Source organism: Macaca fascicularis, chromosome 4 (genome assembly GCF_037993035.2).
Source record: "Macaca fascicularis isolate 582-1 chromosome 4, T2T-MFA8v1.1".
In the NCBI taxonomy this organism is placed as follows: Eukaryota; Metazoa; Chordata; class Mammalia; order Primates; family Cercopithecidae; genus Macaca; species Macaca fascicularis.
In genome coordinates this window covers 3,175,425-3,199,719 of record NC_088378.1, presented here as the reverse complement: position 1 = coordinate 3,199,719, position 24,295 = coordinate 3,175,425, and the positions used below count along the sequence as shown (strand labels likewise).

The 24,295-nt window shown below is 36.4% G+C and overlaps 1 protein-coding gene across 32 annotated transcripts in view; it reads left to right on the top strand.

Moving 5' to 3' along the window:
- AFDN (afadin, adherens junction formation factor) overlaps window positions 1–24,295 on the top strand; it is a 141,971-nt gene that overhangs the window by 17,582 nt on the left and 100,094 nt on the right. For all 32 annotated transcript variants that reach the window (XM_045391748.3, XM_045391740.3, XM_074036752.1 and 29 more), the window contains exon 2: window positions 20,770–20,965. In XM_045391748.3, the coding sequence (XP_045247683.2) occupies window positions 20,770–20,965 (196 nt within the window). The remainder of the gene's footprint in view (window positions 1–20,769; window positions 20,966–24,295) is intronic.

The following is a 24,295-nucleotide window of genomic DNA, read 5'->3' as shown; positions in this document are numbered from 1 at the left end:
TACTAGTCATTTTCTTAACGATTAATGAACACTATTTCTACAGTACACTGTTTCAGTAATGCTGCTATGAACATTTTTGTGCACATATGTTCCTATACTTGCGTATTTCCATAAAATAGATTCCTATGAGTGGAATTTGAGTCAAAGGCTGTACTTGTTGAAAATGTTTATAAACTACCAAGTTATTCAAAAGGTAGGGGGCCCTCCAGTTTATGCTACCACTGTTGTGACTATGACCCTTTACCTAACACTGCATATTATGAATTAAACTTTTCAGTCTGACAGGTAAAAAGTAATGTGTCATTGGTTTTAAAATTCATAATTCCTTGTTCATTGTTGAGATTGAGCATTCTTTTCTTTTCTTTTGAGACAGGGTCTCACTCTGTCACTCAGACTGGACTGCGGTGGCGTGGTCATAGCTCACGGTAGCCTCCACCTCCCAGGCTCAAATGATTCTCACGTCTCAGCCTCCTGAGTCACTGGGGCTATGGGCATGTGCCACCATGCCCGGCTAATTTTTAAGAAATTTGTATAAAGGTGTGGTCTCACTGTGTTGCCTACACTGGTCTTGAACTCTTGGGCTCAGTCTGCCTGCCTTGGCCTCCCAAAATGCTGGGATTACAGGCATGAGCCACTGCACTTAGCAGGTCATCTTTCACGAATGTTTCTTGCCATCTTTATTTTCTTTCTATGCGAAGTGCCTGTTTTCCTGTCAAGAAATTTGTTTTATTCTCATCAGTTTTTGTGGAAAATCCTTTCTAAATAACATTTTGACGTTTTACTGTGTTTATAAATAGTTTTTCCTACTCAGTCATTTTGGTCTTCTAATTTTATGGTGTTTTTGCTATTAAATGAATATTTCTTTTCTTGTCTTTTCTTTCTTTCTTTCTTTCTTTTGAGACAGAGTTTTGCTCTTGTTGCGCAGGCTGGAATGCAATGGCGCGATCTCGGCTTACTGGCACCTCCGCCTCCGAGGTTCAAGCGATTCTCCTGCTTCAGTCTCCCTAGTAGCTGGGGTTACAGGCAGATGGTATTTTTAGTAGTGACAGGGTTTCACCATGTTGGTCAGGCTGGTTTCGAACTCCTGACCTCAAGTGATCTGTCTGCCTCGGTCTCCCAAAGTGCTGGGATTACAGGCGTGAGCCACCACGCCTGGCCTAAATGAGTATTTCTTACGGCTTTGTTTTCTTATTTTTAAGGGACTTGAAATTTAACTAAAAAGACTGAGTGAGCACTTATTTTTTAAAACCCGAAATATCTTAGTGTCTTAGTCTGTTTTTACACTGGTATAAAGAACTACCCAAGACTGGGTAATTTTTATAAAGGAAAGAAGTTTAGTTGACTCACAGTTCCACATGGCTGGGAGACCTCAGGAAACTTAACAATCATGACAGAAGGCAAAGGAGAAGCAGGCATGTTCTTCACAAGGTGGCAGGAGAGAAGTGAGTGCAAGCAGGGGAAATGCCAGATGCTTATAAAACCATCAGATCTCCACTCACCGTCACAAGAACAGCGTGGGGGAAACTGCTTCCATGATCCAGTCACTTCCCTCCCTTGACATATGGGGATTGCAATTGGAGATGAGATTTGGGTGGGGATACACAGCCAAACCATGTCACTTGAGTTACAGCTGATAGCTAGGACCCCATTTCTTTTACATTTAGTAGGTACCAGTTTATCAGAGCTTGGGCGGTCTTTTTTTCCTTAAATGAGGTTCAAATCTGCTATCACTGGGCTGCGTGGTATTGGAAGAAGCCTTGGATGTAGGTTTGTTAATGAGGTCTTTAAATGTTGACTAGTTTAGATGTTTTAAGTCCCTAATTTTTAATATGACTACAAAAATACTAAAATAATTTTACTTCAGTGACATTGAGAAGTTTCTCAAAATGAACTATGGGATGTTTTTTCTTTTTTTGGGATAAATGAACATAAACCAAACTCCCTGAAAACCAGTGCATGAACTTTTAAAAGTTCAAAAATAAGCCATGAGCTTTGTAGAAATCAACCGTACTGATAGTTGTAAATAGTTAAGGTTGTCTGATTACTTATTATTGACTTTTTATTTGTTGTGATGTATGTTTATGATATGGCTTAATTTTCAGTTTATTTCCACAAACATCACAGTAAATAATTGAAGATTGAACAAAGAAATATTAAAAAAACAACAACAAGTGTTTTGTTTTCTGGTGTATCTTAGAGAACCTTGTATGTGATTTGGGGGAGGAGTATAGGATGTCTAGGAAATGGCATTTTCAGGGGAGTTAATCTATTAGAAAAGTCATAATTAAAACTCTGAGTTAGTAGAAATCAAATATTGTTTAATTCATCAACTGAATCTATATTAAGACATTCAATAATTGTATTATTGTTTTGCCAGTTTAGTTATTTGATTGATGCAAACCTGTCGTCCCTACAATAAAAAAATAGTGAGGTATGTCTGTACTCTATCAGTTTAAGTTGTTTAATTTTAAAGATGAAAGTTAAATTTTAGAACCCTCTTCATTTGCTTTTTTACCTTAAGTGGGGGTACACTCTTAACTTCACGAAAACCACTCTCCTCAAAGTCATCAAAGACTTGCATGTTGCCAAATCCAGTCACTTCATCTTCTGACGCAGCAGCAGTTGATCCCATCTTCCATCAAATTCTTCCTTCACTTGGTTTTCCGGACTGGCCTGTTGCCCTGACCTCAGGGTCTGATCCCTGCACATCCTCTTTTCTCCACTTATTCCCTAGGTGAAATACTTCTTTTTTGTGGTTTTAAGTGCTAATGTATTCCAAATTTACATCTCTAAGTGTGGCCCTTGTTCTGAACTTCAGCCCTATATAACCAGTCCCTCACTGGACAGCTCTACTTAGGTGCACTCTAGGCATCTCAGAGTAAGCCTGTCCAAAACTGAACTCTGATTTCCCACCACCATACTCTTACCTGCTTCTGCTTCAGCCGTCTCCTAAGTCTTAGTGAACAGCAGCTCACTTTACCAGTTGCTCATGTCCACAGCCTGGCATTCTTCTGGATTCCTTTCTTCTCTCAGACCATGATCATATCTAATCTTAACAGCAGATTCTGTCAGCTCTACTTTCAAAATATTTTTATAATTTAACCACTTCTCACCATCTTTGCTTCTTACTACTGAATTAATCCAGGCTAACTTCATCTACCACCTGGGCTGTTCCAGTAACCTCTTAGTCTTAATTTAATTTATTTCCGTTGTCTGCCTTTGCCCCCTTACTGTTTCCTACACAGACATATACTTCTAAACCTTAAGTTAAATAATGTTTCTATTCAGACTCCCCAATTTTTTTTAATCACTCAAAGTGTACCTTGACCTACAAATCTTACTCCTAATACCGTTTTTTCGCTTCTAGCCACAAGGAATCTCCTTGCTATTTGTCAGTTATGCCAACCAGGATTCTGCCTGGGGTTTTAGTACCTGTTCCCTGGGCTTGGAGTGTTCTTTCCCTACAATTAGGCTTTGCTCAAGGATCCCAAAAGTCTTTCTTGATTTACCCGATGTGAAATTGTGAGAGCAGCACTTTGGTGAAACAAGAGCTCCTCCCTAAATGGCAAGCTTTTTGAACACCTTGGCTTGAGTTTGTTCGTAACTGTTGTGGTCACATTTCTTTGACAACATGTTCCATGCCTAGCAGCGATTCAGACATTACAACCAGTCTCTTATTTCATTTGATCCCCACATCAGCAAAGGATATATTACTATTATTTACATTTCTTTTAGTTAAATAGCATCCAGAAAACTTAAGGAATTAAGAGTTATAGACATAGCGAAAGGGTTTTCTCTCTCCCTTTCTGCCTCCCGCAAGAAAACGACTGATGTGAAGCTTCATATGAGTAGATACAGTTTTTTTAACAGCTTTGCGGTGTTCTGTTGTCTAAATAAATCGTATTCTATCTCTGTCCCTATCCAGAGATTGATAAATTGTATATACCTTTCCACTGTTACAAATATGGATTTAATGAACACTCTTGTCCATGTTTTCTTCTGTACTGATGTAAAATTTTTAGGATGAATACCTAGAAGTGGAGTATTTAGATTCAGATTTTTTGGGTCCTGTGAAATTGATCATTGAAATGGTTATACCAATTTATATTCCAAACTTTAGTTTTCACCCTCCTCAATATATTCAGATTTGTTGATATACTCTAAAGTATTTGAAATAATAATTTCAATTTGTTACCCTGATTTCAGTAAGTGAGCATGTTTTTCATACGTTTATCTAGCCTTTACTTCCCTTTAATTGGATTTCTCTTTTTTACAGACTCAGCTGTGTATTAAACAGAATGTTTATTTTGTATTCTTTATCGTATAGTACAATGATTACTGATTGTTTAGTCTGCCATGTTGCTGGAACTGGGTGTGTTCCACCCTTATTTTTATACAGCAGGATGAGACGCAGTGCTGCATAGTGGCCGAAAGTGTGACTTGTTTCACAATTGCCAGAGTATGAATTCTCGCCCATTGGTATTAGCTCTGTGAACATGGTCAATTTACTTGATCTTTCTTAGACCCCATTTCTTTATCTGTAAGACAGGAACAGTAATAACACCTACCTTATGCGGTTGTTGTGAAAATTGGAGTAGATAATGCATGAAAAGTACTTAGCACAATGTTTAGCATAAGGCAGGCATTTATACTCTTGTTATTTGTAGTGCATTGTCATCATTACTATTTGTTCTTTTTCCTTTCCCTTGATTTTATATGTTTATCTTTATATCATGTAATATAATATGTGGGGGAGAAGAGATTTCTAGCAACATGTTTAGGTTTAGTATTATATGTTCTAGGTTGATTCTGCATTCTTGTTTGTTGCTGTTTCTTATTTTGTGTTCAATTATAGCTAGAAATGATAATATCTTCTTCAAGAGTATCCTTATATGAGATATCTCAAACAGTGTGACGTTATAAAAACAGAATCAGTGATTTTGAGGTTTTTGTTTCATGGAACTTTATACATCTTATCATATTCTTGCCATATTCTGTATCCCTGTCTTTGAGTTCATGACTATTGTGTATTCCATTGCTTACCTAGGGAATTTGTTCCAGAATGTACTTTTTAGAAGTCTGTATGTGTATGTGTTAGCCTAGGATATTTATTTAACAGTATAGAAGATTCTCAAAAACAAGAGTTGAGAATATTATTCTAGTGAACAGAGTGTTTCCATAACATTAAATGAGAATCTGCTTCACTGATTGATTCTTTTCACCATAATACTCTTTTGCAAAGAGAATTAATTAAGAAAACTTACTTGAACAGTGAGCTAGTTTCATCAGTGTCACTTTTCCTATCAAGATTCTATGTTCCTTTTGTAAGTTACTACTGATAAGAATCCTCCTACACAGCTTGACCTCCTTTCAGAAGTCCCTGTGCTGATTTACACAGCTTACCTTTTTGTTTTTCTCATGCCTAGTCCTAAGTGACATTCCAATCTGCTGTAGTCATTTGGTAATGCAAAGAGTGAAACTGGAAGGGTAGGCAGGAGGTACCGGTTGGCACCAAATACGCAGTTCAAGATCACTCATGATACCAGGGAGAGAATGTCAGATACTTGAACCAGAACAGCATACTGTTTTGGTTTGTAAAATTCTGGTTATGAGGCAGTACTAGTCATATTACTCTATCTCAGAATTATTTTGTTTCTCATTTGTTCTTTTCACCTCTGCCCCAACCTTCTCTTTCATGGATGTGTTTTGTGTGAAATGTGAAAGGTCTTAAGATAGTGGAGGCTTGAAAAAACTGCCTGTGTTTTAAAATGTGCTTGTGTTTGTTTCCTAATGTGGTACTTTGAAGATATTTTGGGTTTAGGTAAGTTGCTTTAAGTTTTGTTTTTCTTAATTGGAGTAGGTTGAGTGCTGTGAATTCAATTTTTAGTGTACTATAAAAAGATAGGTGGAAGCACTTTGATTGTAGGAAGTTTCTTTGAATCACTTGCTATAGTTTGAGTGTTTTCTTTGATGTGAAACTCACTGTAAATCCAAGTAAATGATGTTCGTACACCAATGTTGGTGTATATAATTTGTATGGTACATTATCTTCATCATTCAAATTTAGAACTTAATTATTTCACATACTTAAAGAAGAATCTTAGTTGCAGATTCAAGACGAAGATTATAAAACATTTTCTTGGGTTTTCTTTCAGTATTATAATTTTAAGGCTGAATTTAGGAACTTGGTTATTTTCTGTAAACACCAAAGCGTTTTATAATTTTATGTATAGGTTGATTTGGGTAGATCAGTTTTATCATTGGAAATGATTTCAACTCTCAGAAATTGTATTTCAACAATATAATTTTTTTTTTTTTGATGACAAAGTCTTGCTCTGTCGCCCACAGCTGGAGCTGATCTCAGCTCATTGCAACCTCTGCCTCCTGCGTTCAAGCGATTCTTCTGCCTCCTGTGTTCAAGAGATTCTCCTGCCCCAGCCTCCTACTGGGGTTACATAAAGGCACCCGCCACCATGTCCAGCTAATTTCAACAATAGAATTTTAAATGTATATAGTGCCATTCTATTTTTTCTACAAAGTTTGATGGTTTTCATTTTTCATATCATACATACAGATCTTTAATATATACTGTTATTTTTTGCTTTTGTACTTAGTTTTGCTAGAGATAGGTTTTTTATACACTCACACATATACACAAACACCTTTCTTTTTTTAACTTTTAGGTTCAGGGGTACATCTGCAGGGTGTGCAGGTTTGTCACATAAGTAAATGTATGTCATAGGAATTTGTTGTACTGATTATTTTATCAGCCAGGCATTAAGCCTAGTATCCATTAGTTTTTTTTTCTCATCATCTTTCTCCTTCCACTCTCCACCCTCCAATAGGTCCCAGTGTGTCGTGTTCGCCTCTGTGCACACCCACCTTTTAAATTAGTTCTTGTGTAAGTGTAGGCACTTGAGAATTTGCAGACAGGAAGTAATATTCATCAAGTGCCTTATTTGTGGTAGGTTCCTTTATATAGCGTGAATCACTTGGTAACCACCAAACCCCGTGAAATAGTAGCCCCTCCACTGTGCAGACAGGGAACTTGAGAGAGCTCAAGTGTTTTGCAGAGTCGTGTGGGTATTCAGTGAAAGTAAAATTAACTGGGATTTTACCCAATGTCTGGCTGTTTCCAAGGTTCTGCCTCACTTTCTTTTTGTGTGACACTCTTGCTGTTTGTTCAGTGTAAGAAGCTATGTTTGGCTTCTGATGTTAAATAATTCATTATCCATTTACAGAATCAAAGTTCTTGAGTTTTTGTAGAGCACTTTTTTAAAAATAGCTTTACTCTATTTTGCACTTAATGGTTTGTAATTATAACTGAATTATTTTCATATTACACATTTTTTAGCATGAAAATTTTCAAACACAAATGAAACTCATTCCCTAGACTTCACAATTTTCAGTTTGTCTTTCTTAATTTTGTTGTTTTTAGGTGCACTATTTTATAAAGCAGATCCTAAAACCCATCATATTATTTCTTCCCTACTTCAGTGTGCATCTAAAAAAATTTAACCATCATACAATAATCTCATTAATAAAATTAACCATAATTATTTGTTGTTATCTGTTATTTGGTCCATACTGAGATTTCCCCGTATCTCTCAAGAATGTGGTTTTGCAGTTAATTTATTTGAATTGGGATCCAAACAAGGGCCGCACATTATATTTACTTCTACGTCTCTTTTAATCTAGAGCATTTATTTCATGCCATACACTTTGAAAATATTGGGCTACTTCTTCTGTAGAACATCTCTATTCTAGACTTGCCTTTATCTTTTTCAGGGTAGTGGTGGTTTGACATGTTTCTCTAGCTTTAAAGGCTTGAATGGATTCAGGTCCAACTGTTGAACAAGGCTTTATAAGCAATGCTGTGTATTTCATATTGAATCACATTAGAAGGTCAAATTGTGACAGCCCCTCTACCGTCAAGTTCCTTATCACTGTTTCATGCAAAGATCTGTGTCTAAATCAGTTAGTGGCTACAAAATGGTGTTTTTCTAATTCCATTTTTTCTGTTTACATTTATTGGCTGGAATTCTTTAAAAGATATGTGTAGACATAGATTCTGAGCTCCTGTATTGCTTATTTTCTAGAGTAAGGAGTTCGTTGCTCTAGGTACCTTCAGTGCTAACATTGATTTTGTTTTGTTGGAGTTCTCATTTTTCTTTGGTATAATGAACTGGTGGATTTTTATGTATTCCATGTTTCAGTCACTTGCAGTCATTTCTGCTGGTATTCAGATGGTCCCAAATTTGTCCAGCTGCAGTTTTTGGTTGGCTAGAGGGTTCTTTTGACATGAGTGAGTCTTTGAGAGCTTCCTTGTTTTCCAGCATAAGAAGATGTCCCAAACTCATCTTGTACATTTTCTGACCTAGACCTGGATTAAGCCATTTCTCCAAGTAGCTGTAGTTTCTTTTAGTGGTATTTAAGAGACTACAGTCTAGGTGCTAGAGATGTTCGTTTTTACAGATTGTTGTTTGCTTCTGGGCCTTTTCAGTGGGAAAAACTAGAAGATATTTATATTTTGTGGGGAGAAAAATCTGTATATTTCTATTGATGTTTCCAGTTCAGAATGGCCTTGTATGGCTTTTACTTTATTTAATTTTATATCTCTTTTTTCTTACATTGAAAACCTTGTCACTGTATAAACACAACTACTTGTTGGCTTTATTGTGTCATATAGTTATTATTACTACATATTGCCAATATTATTACTAACAATAGGATTTCTGAATGGGGATTTTTAAAATTCTGCAAAATTCTTTGCAGATATTTGTCAGTAGAATACTCTGCTGGCAATTTAAAGTCAAAAGCTATTGTCCAAAATAGCTCAGAAAAAAAGCATTTTTCTGTTTGCTAGTGTGACCAACTTGATAGAGAGTTAAGACTCATTCATTCCAGTTTCTTTTATGTTTTCAGTGATTGTCTTTTTTTGTTAGTTATCTGGTTCCAGAGCTGAAACTGTGTAATAGAGTACATTTAGAAAAGCTTTGCTTCCATCTTGATTATATTTTGGTTTGTCCATGCATGGAAGGCTTCTTTTTGAAGATACAACCAAGTACAGGTTGTGTGTTTGTTTCCTGTCTTTTCATATAATAGATGCTTATGACACATGCTGTTGTGCTTTTTTCACTTAACTATGTACCTTATGCATCATGCCATATCACAGTACAAAAGTTTTGCAGTAACTCTTAGTGGCACCGTTTTATTCCACTCAGTGAATATATGAGAATTTTTTCAACCAATTCCCCACTGCTGAATCATTTTTAAACATTTGCTTTTGTAAACATTGCCACAGTGAATAGCCTTTTGCATTTTTTTTTTAAGTGTATCTTTGGTATATATCCACAAAAGAATTGCTGTTTCAAAATGTACATGAGTATCTAATTTTACCAGATGTTGCCGAATTCTGCACCTTGGGTATATACTTCTTTTTTCCCCTTCAGCCCCACAAAAAGACTATTTTCAAACCTTCAGATTTTTGCCAATTTGGGTGTTGAAAAATGGCATTTTACTATTAGTATTGTCTATTTTATAGCTGTTTTATTGTGGGTGAGGTTGTTCATCTTTTTGTATATTTAAGGGCAGATTCACTACTTTGTATACCGCCTGAAGGGTTTTTTGGGTGCCAGTTTTTCTATTGGGTTGTTGGTTCTTTCTTCACAAATTTTAGAAACTCTTTATCTATTAAAGAAATTATATTTCTTTCTGTGAAACAAGTTGAAATTTTTTTCCCCCCAGTGTGTTACTTGTCTTGGCACTTTACCTATTGTGTGCTTTTTGAATTTTTTGTGATATCAAAGTTTTATATTGTCAAACTTATTAACATTATTTTGGATTTCAAGTCATGATTAGGAAGCTTTTCCTTATTTCTAAGTTTTCATGGAATTTATCCATTTTGTCTTGTACTTGTGTTGTTTCTTTTTTGTATTCCTTTACCATCTTAAATTTATCTTAATGTACAGTGTGATGTATGGATCCAGTTTTCTCTTTGCCATGTTTGTTTGTCCCAACATGTTTATGAAGAAGTTCGTCTTTTCCACATTGATTTGAGACCCACCTAGAAGTCTAGAGTTTTTCTTTCCTTTATGTCCAGGTGGTGTCTTAAGAGATTTTTATAGTTTTTTTAAATATCTGGTAGGTTGACCCTTCATATTTATAATTCTTCTTTTCTTGGATTGCCCTGGATTTCCTGCTTATTTTCCTCATAGGAAATAAAATCTTTTAAATTAGATTGTTTAGTTCCAGGAAAAAAAGAAAAACACAACAAAACCACTGTGTTTTAAGTTACTATTTTCTTAAATTTATAAATTAAGTGTGTAAGTTGAATTTTTTCAGAAGAAAATAAGCAAAAGGTTTTGTTAATATTACAAGATAAATTCTGTTCTGAAAAACAAACTTCATTGATATTAAGTGTAATTTGACTTTAGATTTGTCTTCATGTCCTTGATAACTATAATTTTATGTTGAAATTAAGTTTAGTTGACACAATTTTCAAGGTATTCTAGTTTACTTAAGTATTTGAAGTGACATGGAAGTCATAAATTAATCTTTTTTAAAACTGTCATTAAAATAAATACAGTTGTGATAAATTGTTTTTCATGTCCTTGACAATACTGATTTAGTTAATTGGACAGTTGAACTACTTGTTGAAATGAGCCAGGTTGTCTCTTGCCTCCAGGAGTACCTTGGCAAATGTCTTCATTCTTAAAATATTTTTAAAAATTATATATCAGAAGATAAGTTTGGTCTTACAAAATGAAGTAATAAGTCTGACCACGTTACTTAGTGAAAAAAGTAGGTGAGTTCAGAACCCACTCTGCATTACTGACCAAAAGTTAAATCTTTGTGAATTGAACTTATTCTTGCAGTTCAATCAGGTCCAGTCACCTTTCTTATTTAATTTAAAATGAGGATTCTTACCTTAGGTAGCATTAATTGACTTTGAGAGTACTAGAACAGCCTGGTTTATTGTAGACAGTAGGAAGATAGCTTATAGCTTTAACATCCGTGGTTGATTTTTCCCAGAGCTGGAATAGCATCAGAAATTTTAGACTCCATTTGTCACTTAGCTACACCAAATAGTGACCTGAATGTTTAGATAAGGGCCTGTATTATTTAAACCTCAAGATTGTAGTGGATAATGCAACACTCTTAGGGTAAAATTCTGCTTTAAACAAATTGTGTTCACTTGTGGTGCATTGTTACTTTTCTGAGAAATAAGTCATAGTACAGTAGTCCCACCTATCCACTGGTTCACTTTCTGAGGTTACAGTTAGCCAGGATCAACTGTAGTCAGAACATACGAAATGGAAAATCCAAAAATAAACAACTAATATGTTTCGAATTGCATGACAGTTTAAATAGTGTGATGAAATCTCTGGCTGTCCATCTATGTTCCACCTGGGATGTGAATCACCCCTTGGTCTATCATCTCCACGCTGTATATGCTGCCTGCCTGTTAGTCACTTGTAGCTGCCTCATTTATCAGATAGACTGTCGCGCTGTCACAGAACTTGTGTTCAAGTAACGCTTATTTTACTTAACGGCCACAAAATGCAAGAGGGGTGATGCTGACATATTGTTATAACTGTTCTTATTTATTATTGTTAATCTCTTACTGTACTTAGTTTATAAACTTAATTATAGCTTTGTATGTATAGGGGGAAAAATCTCATAGTATATATAGAACTTTGTGCCATAGCAGACATCCAGTGGGGTGGGGGATGGGTCTTGGAACATATTCCCTACAGGTAAGGGGGAACTACTATACACATCATGGTTGGAAGGCTTTTAACTAGAAAAGTGAAGTATAATTCTTTATGTGCACATACTCTTAGGTACTATTAAATTGGTAATTAAATCTTGACCTACTCTAATTACTATAGTATTTGGCTAGAAATTGGATAATTCACTCTTTTATAGAAAGAACTATAGGTCAGTGGATAGCCATGTATTTGAAAAAAGTAACATACTGATGAAAAATGTAGTACCTGCTGTACTATGCTAGGTCCTTTTGTGCGTAGTGTCTCATTTCATTCTCTGCTGTAACATGGAGAAGTTGGTACTATTATCTCCATTTTTATAGAAGAGGTAACTGAGGCCGAATACCAAACAAGGCTAAAACAAACTTTTAGTTTGTGAAAAAGGAGTGTTTTAGTGTCATACATATCAAGTAGTAGTTTAACCAAATATATTTATTAAGCCTGTTTTATGTTTGAGGGAAATTGGGTGCATACAAAGGACTATTGTGAGCTTTTGTACGTATTTATAAAATTGTGTATAGTTTTGTTGTCACATTATGGCATATATTTATGTATTTTAATGTATAATTTTTGAAGCATGACTTTGTAAGAAAGATGTTTACTACACAGTAAAAAGTTTAAAAGCAATGTTAACCTAGTTATTTATACTCACTGTACAAAACTGAACTATTCATGGAAATGTTTGCTATGATTATGGTAAGATGGAAGAGGAAACTATCTTGAGGCTTAAAAGCTATGTAATTCCATTCATAGGAACCAGCGTGACTTACTAAAGACAGCGTTGTCATTTCCTGTGAGAGAGAGAGCGCGAGAGATAGGATGGGGGTGGGGATAATTGATATTAGAGAGTGAGAGAGGGTTACCATGTTTGTAGTTCAGGGAAGTGCCTTAGTGATAATGTATCTGGACTACATCAGGGACTTCAATAATGTTTTTCACCATGTTATTGTGTTTAAGGACTGGATCTAAAATAATTAGATGAATTAGAAACCAGTTGATTAGTTGTACTCAAAGACTGTTGTTTAACAGATTTTTGCCAAGCTGGAGAAATGTTGTTTGGTAAACTAATATGAAAATGACTTGGGAATTTTAATTTTACTGGAAACTCTTGTGAATCAACAATATTATGTGGTCACTAAAAAACTAGTTTAATCTTAAGTTGCATTAATTACAGGTATAGTATGTAGAATTAGTGTACTTACCACTGGTCAGACCACATCTGGAGTTCTGTGATCAAGTCTGAGAACTCTTTTAGGCTAGGAGGATGGAACATGAGGGGGTTCAGAGGAGAACTGATCAATATAGGGCGTGGATTTGAAATTATGTCACAGGAAGGAGAAAAGTTGAAGAAACTAGAATTAGAACGTCATTCTGCAAGAGGTTCTAGACTTGTTCTGAATTCATGGTTTTCAACTGGAACAATTTTGTTCCCCCAAGAGCCATATAAAAGTGTCTGGAGGCGTTTTTGGTTATTACACCTGAGGGTGTGATGCTACTGGTACCTTCTGCATAGAGGCCAGGATGCTTGCAACGGCTCACAATGTGCAGGAGAGCCCCCATAAGAAAGAATGATCCAGCCCCGAATGTCAGTAGTGCTGAGGTTGAGAAACCCCTTTCTCAATCTAAACTGGTTTAGCTGTGACCCCTAGTAAGAAAAAAATTTTATTTTGCCTTGCAGCCCAGGAATAACTGAATTTAAAATTTTGTGAGACAGTATTTGCCCTGTTTTCTTACCCCAGAGTGCATTGTACCTGGTAGAAATCATCTGCCCTGATCCGTTTCATGTATAAATAGAAAAAAAATGATGATCGAGAAGCCATGGTTTGAATATAGGTCTAAATGATACCAGTGGGTGAAACTAAGCCCAGTTTATCAAGCTGTGTGAGAAAGGTTTTGCTTTAAATAAAAGGCAGGACTTTCTAGCTAACTAGCTATACCGAGAAAGAATATATTGCTTGGCTAGATAGTTCCCTGTCACTAGATTTTTTTCAGGGGGTTCTTAAGTTGAAGTCTATGAGTATGATTCATGGGGACTTTGAACTTGGATGAGAGGAGGATTGCATTTGTATTTCCAATAAATACGGCTTTATTAACCTCTGCTGATAATGTAGCATTTTCTTCACTCATTTTATTATACTCATTACTTCAAAATCCGAGCTGTATGAACCTGAACCAACTGTAGATTTTATGTAATATGTTAATAAAGAAGCACTTATATTACTGCATTGTAGGTTTTACAGATATTTTAGTTACGTTTTAATGTAGTTCTTTGAGAACCAACTCATAGCCTTCACTAGATGTCCAAACAGTGCATGGCAAAATCAGTTATACCCCTAGACTAGATAGTTGGCTTTGGGGTTCTGTTAAGTACATGTGTACAAATGTAGTATTTAAAGATTTCGATTGAGTTATAAACGTAATCTTTAATTACAGATGTGATAATTGCTTTTTTTGTCATGTGGGTTTAAAATGTTTTTGATTGATTATCTTTCAAATTCTCAGTGTATGTCTGTGCGGGTAGTTATTTAAAAATAAACAGTTAAAATTTTTTAAGAGTACTGTAGGGAAAACTTTTGACTTTTTGATCCCGCTTCCATAATGCTGACTAAGAGTTTGAGTAGATTTCTAATTCCAGTGAAGTCTAGCAGCAGAGCACTGATTTCACTTGCTTTGAAAGTTGGCAGGGTTATGGCTTACAAATGTGTAGCTGCTGTGAGCAGATGATTGTTAAGTAGATAATGTTGGCAGTTGTAACTGGGGCAATTTTAAAAGTATGTTGGCTTGTTGGTTTTCACAGCAGGCTGTGTTTTCTGGCAGAGAATTTTGTTTTATTTATAACATTTAGGTGTTTGGGTACTGGATGGATTTTTGTTAGAGTTCATGAAAAGGGAGATCTGTGCAATTGTGTGTTTTCTCTTTGTTTTGTTAGTTTTTTTAAGTCCAGAAATATTTTGTTCTTTGCTTGGAAGATGACCTTTTCCCACTTTCAGTGAACTTGGTCTTTCTCAGATTTGATGAATAAGCATTAAGATGTACTTCTAGTACAGTGGTTGGTTCACATTACACAGTTGTGCATTGCTATGTGTTAAGCTTATGCCTTTATTTTCAGACAAAAATATAATGAAGTCATTTGATTTTAAAGACCAAGTGCACATATGAAGGTATAAATTCTTTTTCTAGAATTGGATTGTGTTTGCTAAGTTGTTCTCAGTTGCTTGCATGCCAGTTTACATTGCCAGCAACAGAATAATAGTGCCCTGTGGAAGTCCATACTTTACTGTTCTCATTTTATAGATGAGCAAACCAAGGTTAAAGACAAAGCAAATTGATTGAATTTTTAGAGAAAATTATTTTGTGGTTGGGAAGGTCAGAAAATTCTAAGGTAATGTAATTAGTGCTAATAGAAAACTGGGTTTCTAGCAGCTTTATAGGAATGAGGAGTGGGAGGAAAGGGCTAGGAAGGAGGTTTCTTGGGAATGAATACAGTGGAAAGAATGTTAGATTAGCCTGGTGAAGAAATTTTATGGCCGTTCTTGTTTTTTTTTTGTTTTTTTTTTTTTCTTTTTCAAATGCTTCCAGGTGTATTATTTGTCTTGTAAAAATTTTAGGTAATGAAATGCATTTCATTTCAGTGTTCTTGAGGTATTAGTATTTAAAAATAGTGTTCATAGAAAATATTTCAAAAGCCCATATTCAAGTATTTCTTTTATCCTCTACCTAAAGCTGTTAACACCTTTATGTTAAGTAGGTCAAATGGCTGTTGCCATCAGGTTGTTTTGTGTACTAGCAACTGGTGTGTGTTGAAGGCACAGCTGTATTTTTTTTTTAACCTTTGCACATATTTTGTAGACACCAGCATAACAAATAAATTTGTTGTGTGCGTGTGTAATAAAGTGGACAGTCCGTCAGTTTCCTCCATGGGGAGTAGAAATTGGTGATCTGTATGAAGTTAGCATTGTTTTGCTACAGGCTAGGATATGGGTTTCATGTAAGTGCTAAACATAGAAGAAAAGTAAATTGTGCATGGTTGACCTATTTAAGTTTTAGAATGAATGATTCTGATTAGCTTTATCAAAAGGAGGTGTAGGGTTGTCCTGGTGAATTTCTACTGGCTTGGAGAATACAGCCAGTTGATTGTCAATTTTATTAACGAAATACTGATATTTAAAATAAAATTTCCATCTTTATTTCTTGTATTGACTCTAGTAATTTCACTATGCAGCTTGGTTTTTTTTTTTTTTTGTTAAGTTTTGGATCATTGTATTCTTTTGATAAGCATGAAAATAATTTTGTTTTGGAGTTGACCTAAAGCAGTTTTTCTGTTTCAGTAATCATTGGTGATAATATTTCTCAGGGAAAAGTTTATATCAAGGTAAATACCAAAGAAACTTGCTTTCCTGACAGGAGAAATAACCATTAAGGAAAGGAAACATGATTATTATATTTTTTCCTTCCCTTTGAATTAAATTATTGAAACATATTGAGATGAGCATTGTATACTGACTGTAATGATAAAATGATCATAGGCAGTTATTATCTTACCTATTCTAGATAGAAACTTCTTTCTGAAAACATGCTGCTTTTGAAGTAAGCTCTTCATTTAGGTATTGAGTACCTATAGCAGTGCTTTTTTTTTTTTTTTTTTTTTTAAGAAAACTTTGTAAGATTATAACTAGGATGGCTGCAACATATTAGATTGTTAATTCTGCCCTTAAGACTTTATGGCTGTTTATTATAAATTTAAGTTTCACATTCCAGAGTTCTTATCAATTGAGAACAGACAACCACAGCTGGCAGAATTAAATCTTGTTATTGGGCATCTTGGCTCACATTTGTTTTTATGGTTATATGCAGAGCATTGTATTGGATCCTGAGGGAGGACCTTGAATAATGAATAAAAGAGGTTTCCTTGTCCCAGAAAAGCGATATTCTAGTGGGAGAGACTGTAAAGAAGAAAACTTCTGATTGTTGAGCACTTACCTGTGTGTCAGGTAGCATGAGTTGCTTTATATATTTTGTTTAATCCTCAAAACAAGCTTGTTGTTTTCATTTTATAAGTGTAGAGATTTGAGTTCACATAGGCTTTAACTCACTCAAGGATATGGCTGTCATGTTGAAATGTGAACCTGTTAATGTCCTGTTGCAGCCCCCCAGATTTTTCCGCTGCACTGTAGGACAGACAGATGTCTAGATGTGGTAGATGAGGTTGATTAGGCACTGTGTGGGGCGAGAGCCGCCTCGGAGTCCCTGGTGAGCAGTACGCATACTTGTATTTGAATGCCAGGCTAGTAGGTGATGGTCTCAAGACACCAACAATTTCTTTCTCTCATTTAACCGTTGATTCGTTTCTTCTGGAACTTTTCTTGTACCTGTTGTAAGATCAAAGAAAAATAATTGGTGTCAAACTCCCAGCAGAGCATGGTGATGTAGGCAGGTCTGGGGCCAGTTAATGCTGGCTGTACCTCAGCCTTGCTGCTGGGCAAGCTAGGTGATGGTGGCCAGTGTACTTCTTTGGACCTCCCCTCCTCTCCTCAGCCCTCTCCACCTTTTTCCACCCCTCCTCTCCCCTTCCTTCATATCCAGTTTTCAGGTTTAGGAACTTGATTTTATCCATTTGACTAGTTTTGATAAGATTCTGTGGAATTACTCACACCTGCCAAACATGATTGGCAAAATAATTGAGCAGAATGTTAATCTGTTTATTAAGGGAATATTCTGGGAACAGATATTAATACATTCTTGTGTGATGTCAAACTAAATTAATAGTTATTTATTAACATGTAGTGCAAATGAAATATAATAAAACGTCGTTTTCATAGGCTTTATTTAGGCTTGGTAGAACCTGGGACATTGTTTCCAGGAATACTTTTACTTTTCTATACACAGGAATGCTACTGCCTGATGAGGGTACCAGTATCTCCTTACTCCTTTGGGTTTCTTTTTTTCCCTTTGATCTCTTTAACATTTTATGTAAGGTAAGTAGCTGGGCCACATTGGTCATAAAGATTTTATGTTTGCAGTTTCCTTTTTTACAATGAAGGGCAGTAATTTATATGTAAGGAATTGTCATGAGGTTGACTAAGTGGATTCTCCTCTTTTCCCTGTTTGTCTTTATCAATTCATTCTAGATTCTTTCCTTTGTGTTGCTGATGTTAATGGGCATTCCCTCTCACCCTTGCCAGCCTCAGATGATGCTTCTGTTTTTCTTTTGGTTCTTTAATATCTGGTAATTTGGAATTATTTGTTGATAATTCTCAGGGAAACTGGTGCTTTTATATTTCTTGTCATCCTTTGGTACATCTAGCCTGTTTTATTCTGATCACAACTGATGTAAAACTATTTTGTTAGCAAAATGCTCGAGTACTACGGAGATTAATTGCTATTTTGCTTTAACTTCTTGTATAAGGGTGAGCCTTTGGAGAAGCCTGGGGGTAGTTTTGCCAATGAATATTTTAGAGACTATTAGATTTAATATAAAGATGGTTTCAGGGTGGCAGTATGCAAGTATCGGAATCCTGGGTTAAAAATACGGCTCCCATGATAAAATCTTAAATTTATACGGCTAAATTTGTATAGGAATTTTTGTTTTCTAAAGTGCTGTTTTAGGAGTCTGTGGAAGGGGGTAGCGGAAGATGCTTGAATGATTCCAAGAGTTATAGCCAGCAGATGTGGGGAGAACGAAGGTGAAGGGAAGCTGGGGAGGCAGTGCATAGGACGTGGTCAGCATAGTACCTGGCACAGAGCAGTGAGTGTGGGCTGTCATTAATATTACCTAAGACTGACAGATGTATAGTTTAGGAGCATGTTTCGCATGCATTTTTAGTTATAAAGTTTTTTTTCTCTTTCTTTTTTTTAGATGAAGTCTTGCTCTGTCACCCAGGCTGGAGTGCAGTAGTGTGATCCTGGCTCACTGCAACCTCCACCTCCTGGGTTCAAGCAGTTCTCCTGTCTCAGCCTCCTGAGTAGCTGCGATTACAGGGGCCTGCTACCACGCCCAGCTAATTTTTGTGTTTTTCATAGAGACAGGGTTTCACCATCTCGGTCAGGCTGGTCTCGAACTCCTGACCTCAGGTGATCCGCCCACCTCGGCCTCCCAGAGTGCTAGGATTACAGGCATGAGCCACCGTACCCGGCAGTTATAAAGGTTTTAGGGTTGCCAGACTAAAATAGAGATGGAGACATTTAAAAGGATGTCAGCTTTGCTTTGTTACTTGACCCAGACCAGACTAAGAGGCTGTTGATATAATTTCTGAGAGATGAGCACGACTCTACTCATGAAGCTCCCATTTTGCCAACTCTTTAAGCTTTCTCAGGTCTCACACCCAAAACTGTGGCCCTCCTTTACTCCAGAATCTATGGGTAAGTGTCATTTTTGAACATACATGCTCATTTATTTAGTATTTTCTCCTGGTGTAGTGGGGAGCAAGACAGTCTGAGCAAGCACAGTAAAGTTTCAGGGCTAGAAATGTGCCTTACTGTCTCATTTTTTGTTTTGATTTTCATAAATTTATATAGTTGTTAACCCTATTCTAATACAGGTTAAGTGTCTCTAACTTGAAAACCTGAAGTATGACATGCTCCAAGATCTGAAGCGTTTTGAGCGTCCACATGACACTCAAAGGAGAAATGCCCATTGCAGGCATTTCAGATCTCGGATTCTCAGATCAGACTTGCTGAATTGTATGATGCAAATATTGCAAAATCTGCAAATACTCAAAATCCAAAATAGTTCTGGTGCCAAGCATTTTGAATAAGGTGTTCTCAACCTGTATCCCATTTCTCCTATTTTTCTTCAAATAAATACTTCTTAGTTCATACTTACTAGTCAGAAAGAGGCTAGTGGGTTGGGGAAAAGTAAAGAAAGGCTTCATTCAGTGTGATGGGCTTTGAGGACTGCAGTAATGGTTTGACTTCTGAGAAAATGAAAGCCATTGCAAAATGTAAAACCAAGGAATGATGTGTTCTGACTTAGTTTGAACAGGACTTTGGTTGGATTCTGGGTGTATTTTGGTGAATCAGATGTGGAGGGTGAGAGAAAGAAGAACCAAGGATGACTTCATTTGAACAACTGAATCTTTAATCTTAAGACAGTAAAAGTGACCTAGTAGTTAGAAATATTCTTTGGAATTTTTGTTGGGAGTTGTGCTTTTTCTGTGTGCAAGGAAATAATGGGAAAGGGCATCCCACAGTTGTGAGCGTCAGCCCGCATTGCAGTAGATGATACCTATGGAGGGGATACCTTTGGCTGAAATTCCAGTGTGGTTTTTCTCTAGAAATAAGGTTTTGAGACAAATCTAAAATGCATTCATTGATTATAGGCAAGTAGTTCATTTAGAAAATTAGTTACAATTATTAGGTTGGTGCAAAAGTAATTGTGCTTTTTGCCATTGAAAATAATGGCAAAATCCACAATTTTGCATCAACATAATATATTCTTAAAAAATTAAGAGTTTTCATTTATTCACATTAATGGTTGGGACCAACATTTCCCTCTTTTTAAAAGGAACTTTTTCATGTAGGCTTTTGACCCTTGGAGCTGGAAAGGGACCTCACGGGCAGTACAGGCATGGACTTTGGAGTCTGGTGGATCCGGGTCTTAACTCTGGATCTGCCACATACCAGCTCGAGCACTGAACTCAACTCTATGAGTTTGCACGACTAGATCTTGAAATAGGGTTAAATAATAGTATTTGTTGAGCTGCATTCTTATAAATATTATGTGTCATGGTGTGCCTACCACTTGTCAAATCATCTATTTGACAGCCATTATTTCATACATGAGACAGGTGAGGCAAAGAGAAATTGTAAGTAACTTGTCCAAAGTCAGAAATGAAACTTGAAGACGAAAAACGCCTCTCTCTCAGTTAGTCTCAGATGTTTATGATAAAGAAGCATTTTTTTAAAAAGCAATGAACAGACTTTCTCATTTATTATTACAAAAAGTAAATCCTTTTCAGAGTGTTGTTTTCCAAAAATGTACCATTTTGTTTTCTTTTAGGATTTGGAGTTCCATGGAGTCATGAGATTTTATTTTCAAGATAAAGCTGCTGGAAACTTTGCAACAAAATGTATTCGGGTCTCTAGTACTGCCACCACTCAAGATGTAATCGAAACGCTCGCAGAGAAATTTCGACCTGATATGCGAATGCTGTCCTCTCCCAAGTATTCACTCTATGAAGTGCATGTCAGCGGAGGTCAGTGTATACAGGAAGGGTTTGCTGGAGGCGTGACCTGACCTGTGAAGAGACAGCTTGTCCAGGGCATTGTGGTCATGTCACAGGTTTACTGCTCATCTCCATCTTTCTTCTCTTTTGCTGGGTAGGAGAGTAGTTGGCAGGCTGAGAAAACTGTTTTATGTCTGGGAATTGTTCTTATAAATCCCTGGCACATATATCTGTTGGAAGTTAGAATGAGTATATTAATTTTGCATATGCTTATTTCTCCAAAGATAAGTAGCGTTACATTTATCCAGCATATCTGGGTGTCACATACAGTGTGTAGTATGCTACCTGCTTTTTGAGAATGTTTTATATGGCTCTTATGTAGATATTATATTATTATAATTGTAACAGTTAAATATATGGGTATGAGTCATCAATCTTGCTGTACTATTTTTGCCTTCTGAAGCAATATATTTTCATTATTCTTTGGGTATAATTTAGGGTATATATCTTAAAGAAACCTCCTTATGTATTTAGTAATTTCTACTTGTGTTAACATTAGAAATTTCTGAAAATATCTTATATAGCAATATCAAATGACAACTAAAATTAGACTGATTAAGAAATGTGGAAATTTGGGTGAGTGCCATGGGTTGTGCCTGTAATCCTGGCACTTGGGGAGGCTGAGATGGGAAGATTGCTTGAGGCAACATAGTGAGACCCGTCTCCACAAAAAAATTAAAAAATAAGTCAGCTGGGCATCATGGCACATGCCTATAGTCCCAGCTACATGGGAGGCTGAGGTAGGAGGATCACTTGAGCCTAGGAGTTTGAAACTTCAGTGAACTAGGATCGTGCCACTGAACTCCACCCTGGGTGACAGAGGGACACCTTGTCTCTAAAACAATTAATAAAATGAAAAGTAGAAATTTTTAAATTTTCTCATTGGTGTTTTGGAAATGTTGAGTAACCTGTTTTAGTGAAATACAAATTATAGTTGGTGCAGCAAATAAATGATTTATGTATACCACAAACCTAATTTGAATACCTCTTTTAAGTTCCATCCACAGATCTTTTTGGAACATTTTTTTTACTTAAAAAATACTGCTTTATTTGTACATATGAAATTAGACTAAAGTGTTTGTAATTTGTGGGATTTTCAGGTGTGACTAAATCCTTTCTCCCTCAGTAGTATGTAACTCAGGCCATTTTTTCGTTATTGTTGTTTGTTCAGTTTGTTTCTTAAGGTTATGAGAATATTACCTTCATCATTAATGCCAAAACTAAATTTGACAGTAGAGGATGTTCTCAATTTTGGATGATTTTTCTGAAGCTGAGTTTTTCCTTTACCTTAGAATCTTTGTAAATAGGTTACAAAGAATAAAATCTCTGTCGCTTCCACCTTTTTTTCTTTTTAGTCTGTGCTGTTCAGTTAGTTGAATACTGTCAAGTGTGAAGTCTTTGAATAATATGTAAGATTGGAGTTTGAGATCTAAAAATTGGATGATTTTGATTTTTTAAAGAAAAGGGTGAAAACACAAAGATGGTTAAAGAAGAAGGAAAATGGTGTTTTCCCCCCTCCCTCAGGTACCCTTCCACACCTTTGTTTTCACCAGCGCCTCAGGTATGAGAAAAGCCCTAGCATGCAGGTTCTCAGTCTTCTCTGGGCTACAGAACCCTTAGCGTCTCAGTAGTTTTTTAATAATGGCACCACTAGGCCAAAGGAAGTACCTGATAGTCCATTTCATTAAGTAGTTAGATTCAGATAGGTTAGTAAGTGTTTAACAGTGGACAATTAGGTAGATTTTGAAAAATAGTACACATAAAATGATGGAAAACTAAAGCTTTCATTTTCTTCTTAATCACAGCTGCCGTCTGCTGGGACAGTTGTGCCTCTTGGGCCTTTCCGAGCTCCTCAGACCCCGGGAGCCCTCACTTCTTGTCCATGTTGATTTTCAGACAGTGCTGCTTGTTTATTACAGTGTTATGGAAAACCCAGCTTTGTGTGTATGTGATGCCGACAGAAGAGATGCTGTGCAGTTTACTGTGGTCCCGGAGCCACGTGAACCAGTTCTTTTTTTTTTTTTTTTTTTTCAGATGGAGTCTCGCTCTGTCGCCCAGGCTGGAGTGCAGTGGCACGATCTTGGCTCACTGCTAGCTCCGTCTCCTGGGTTCAGGCTGTTCTCCTGCCTCAGCCTCCCGAGGAGCTGGGACTACAGGCGCCCACCATCACGCCCGGCTAATTTTTTGTACTTTTAGTAGAGACAGGGTTTCACCATGTTAGCCAGGATGGTCTCGATCTCCTGACCTCGTGAGCTACCGTGCCCGACCTACCCGAACCAGTTATTTTGGTGTCTGGCACGTGCACCTTGTTTCTCTTGAATATTTAAATGCTCCTCAGTTCCCCGGGGATCGCCTCAGCACGTTTGCCTACCGCAGCCCTAGTGAGCTAAAGCCCCAGCCCCAGCCCCAAGCCTTCAGCCACAGGGAAGCTCTGCATCTATTCTTTTTATATAGTACAAGTCTTTGTGTGAATTCAATAGGAAACATAAAAAAGGATCATGCTACTTTAAAAACGTGTATGAAACCACTAAGGCAGAAGAGATCTTAAATGGATAAAGATATGGTAGGACCCAGTTCCCTCTTTACCTTCACTGCTTACCCACATGCGCTTTAGAATATCTCAGCCCTCTTCTTGCTTTACTTTTATGATTTATAAATTGTTAATGTTAGTTCTCTAAAAGTTACGCTCTGAAGGATTTTCATCTAGTAAAAATTGTGCAACAAGAACAATTTGTTAATTTTGGTTTATGAAAGGAATTCAGACTTACTCTTCTATCCCTAATTTGTTACTCTGGTTTTCATTTCCAGTTGATAATTACCAGCTTCCTTTTAGCATATCCTGTATATAATTACCTGGATAATCTTTGTCAACACTATTAGCGGTAGAACTATCAGTATCATCATTGTTGTCATCATTATGGTGTCATTTTTTATGGGGAGGGTGGTGTTAGTAAACTTGCTCATTTAAAATTTAAATTTTTGGCATAGCATTGAAAGTACTTTTTCAAATTAATAGTTATCTTCGCCTGTGTGAGGCTGTAGTAAGACCCTTGTGCCCTCACCATGTCGTTCTGCCTATCTTTCTGACAGTTTTCTGGAACAACTTATCCTTTCCTTCAAGGGCTGACCTGGTCACATAGTCTCTGGGCATCATTTCGTTGAATAACCTAACAAAATGATCCTTTGTACTGCCTCACCTAGTGTTTTTATTGTAATATAAAATATAAAATATAAAATATTACTAATACAGGAGAGTACTGTTTTCTAGAGATACTTAGTAAAAGGTCCCTTAAAAAAACA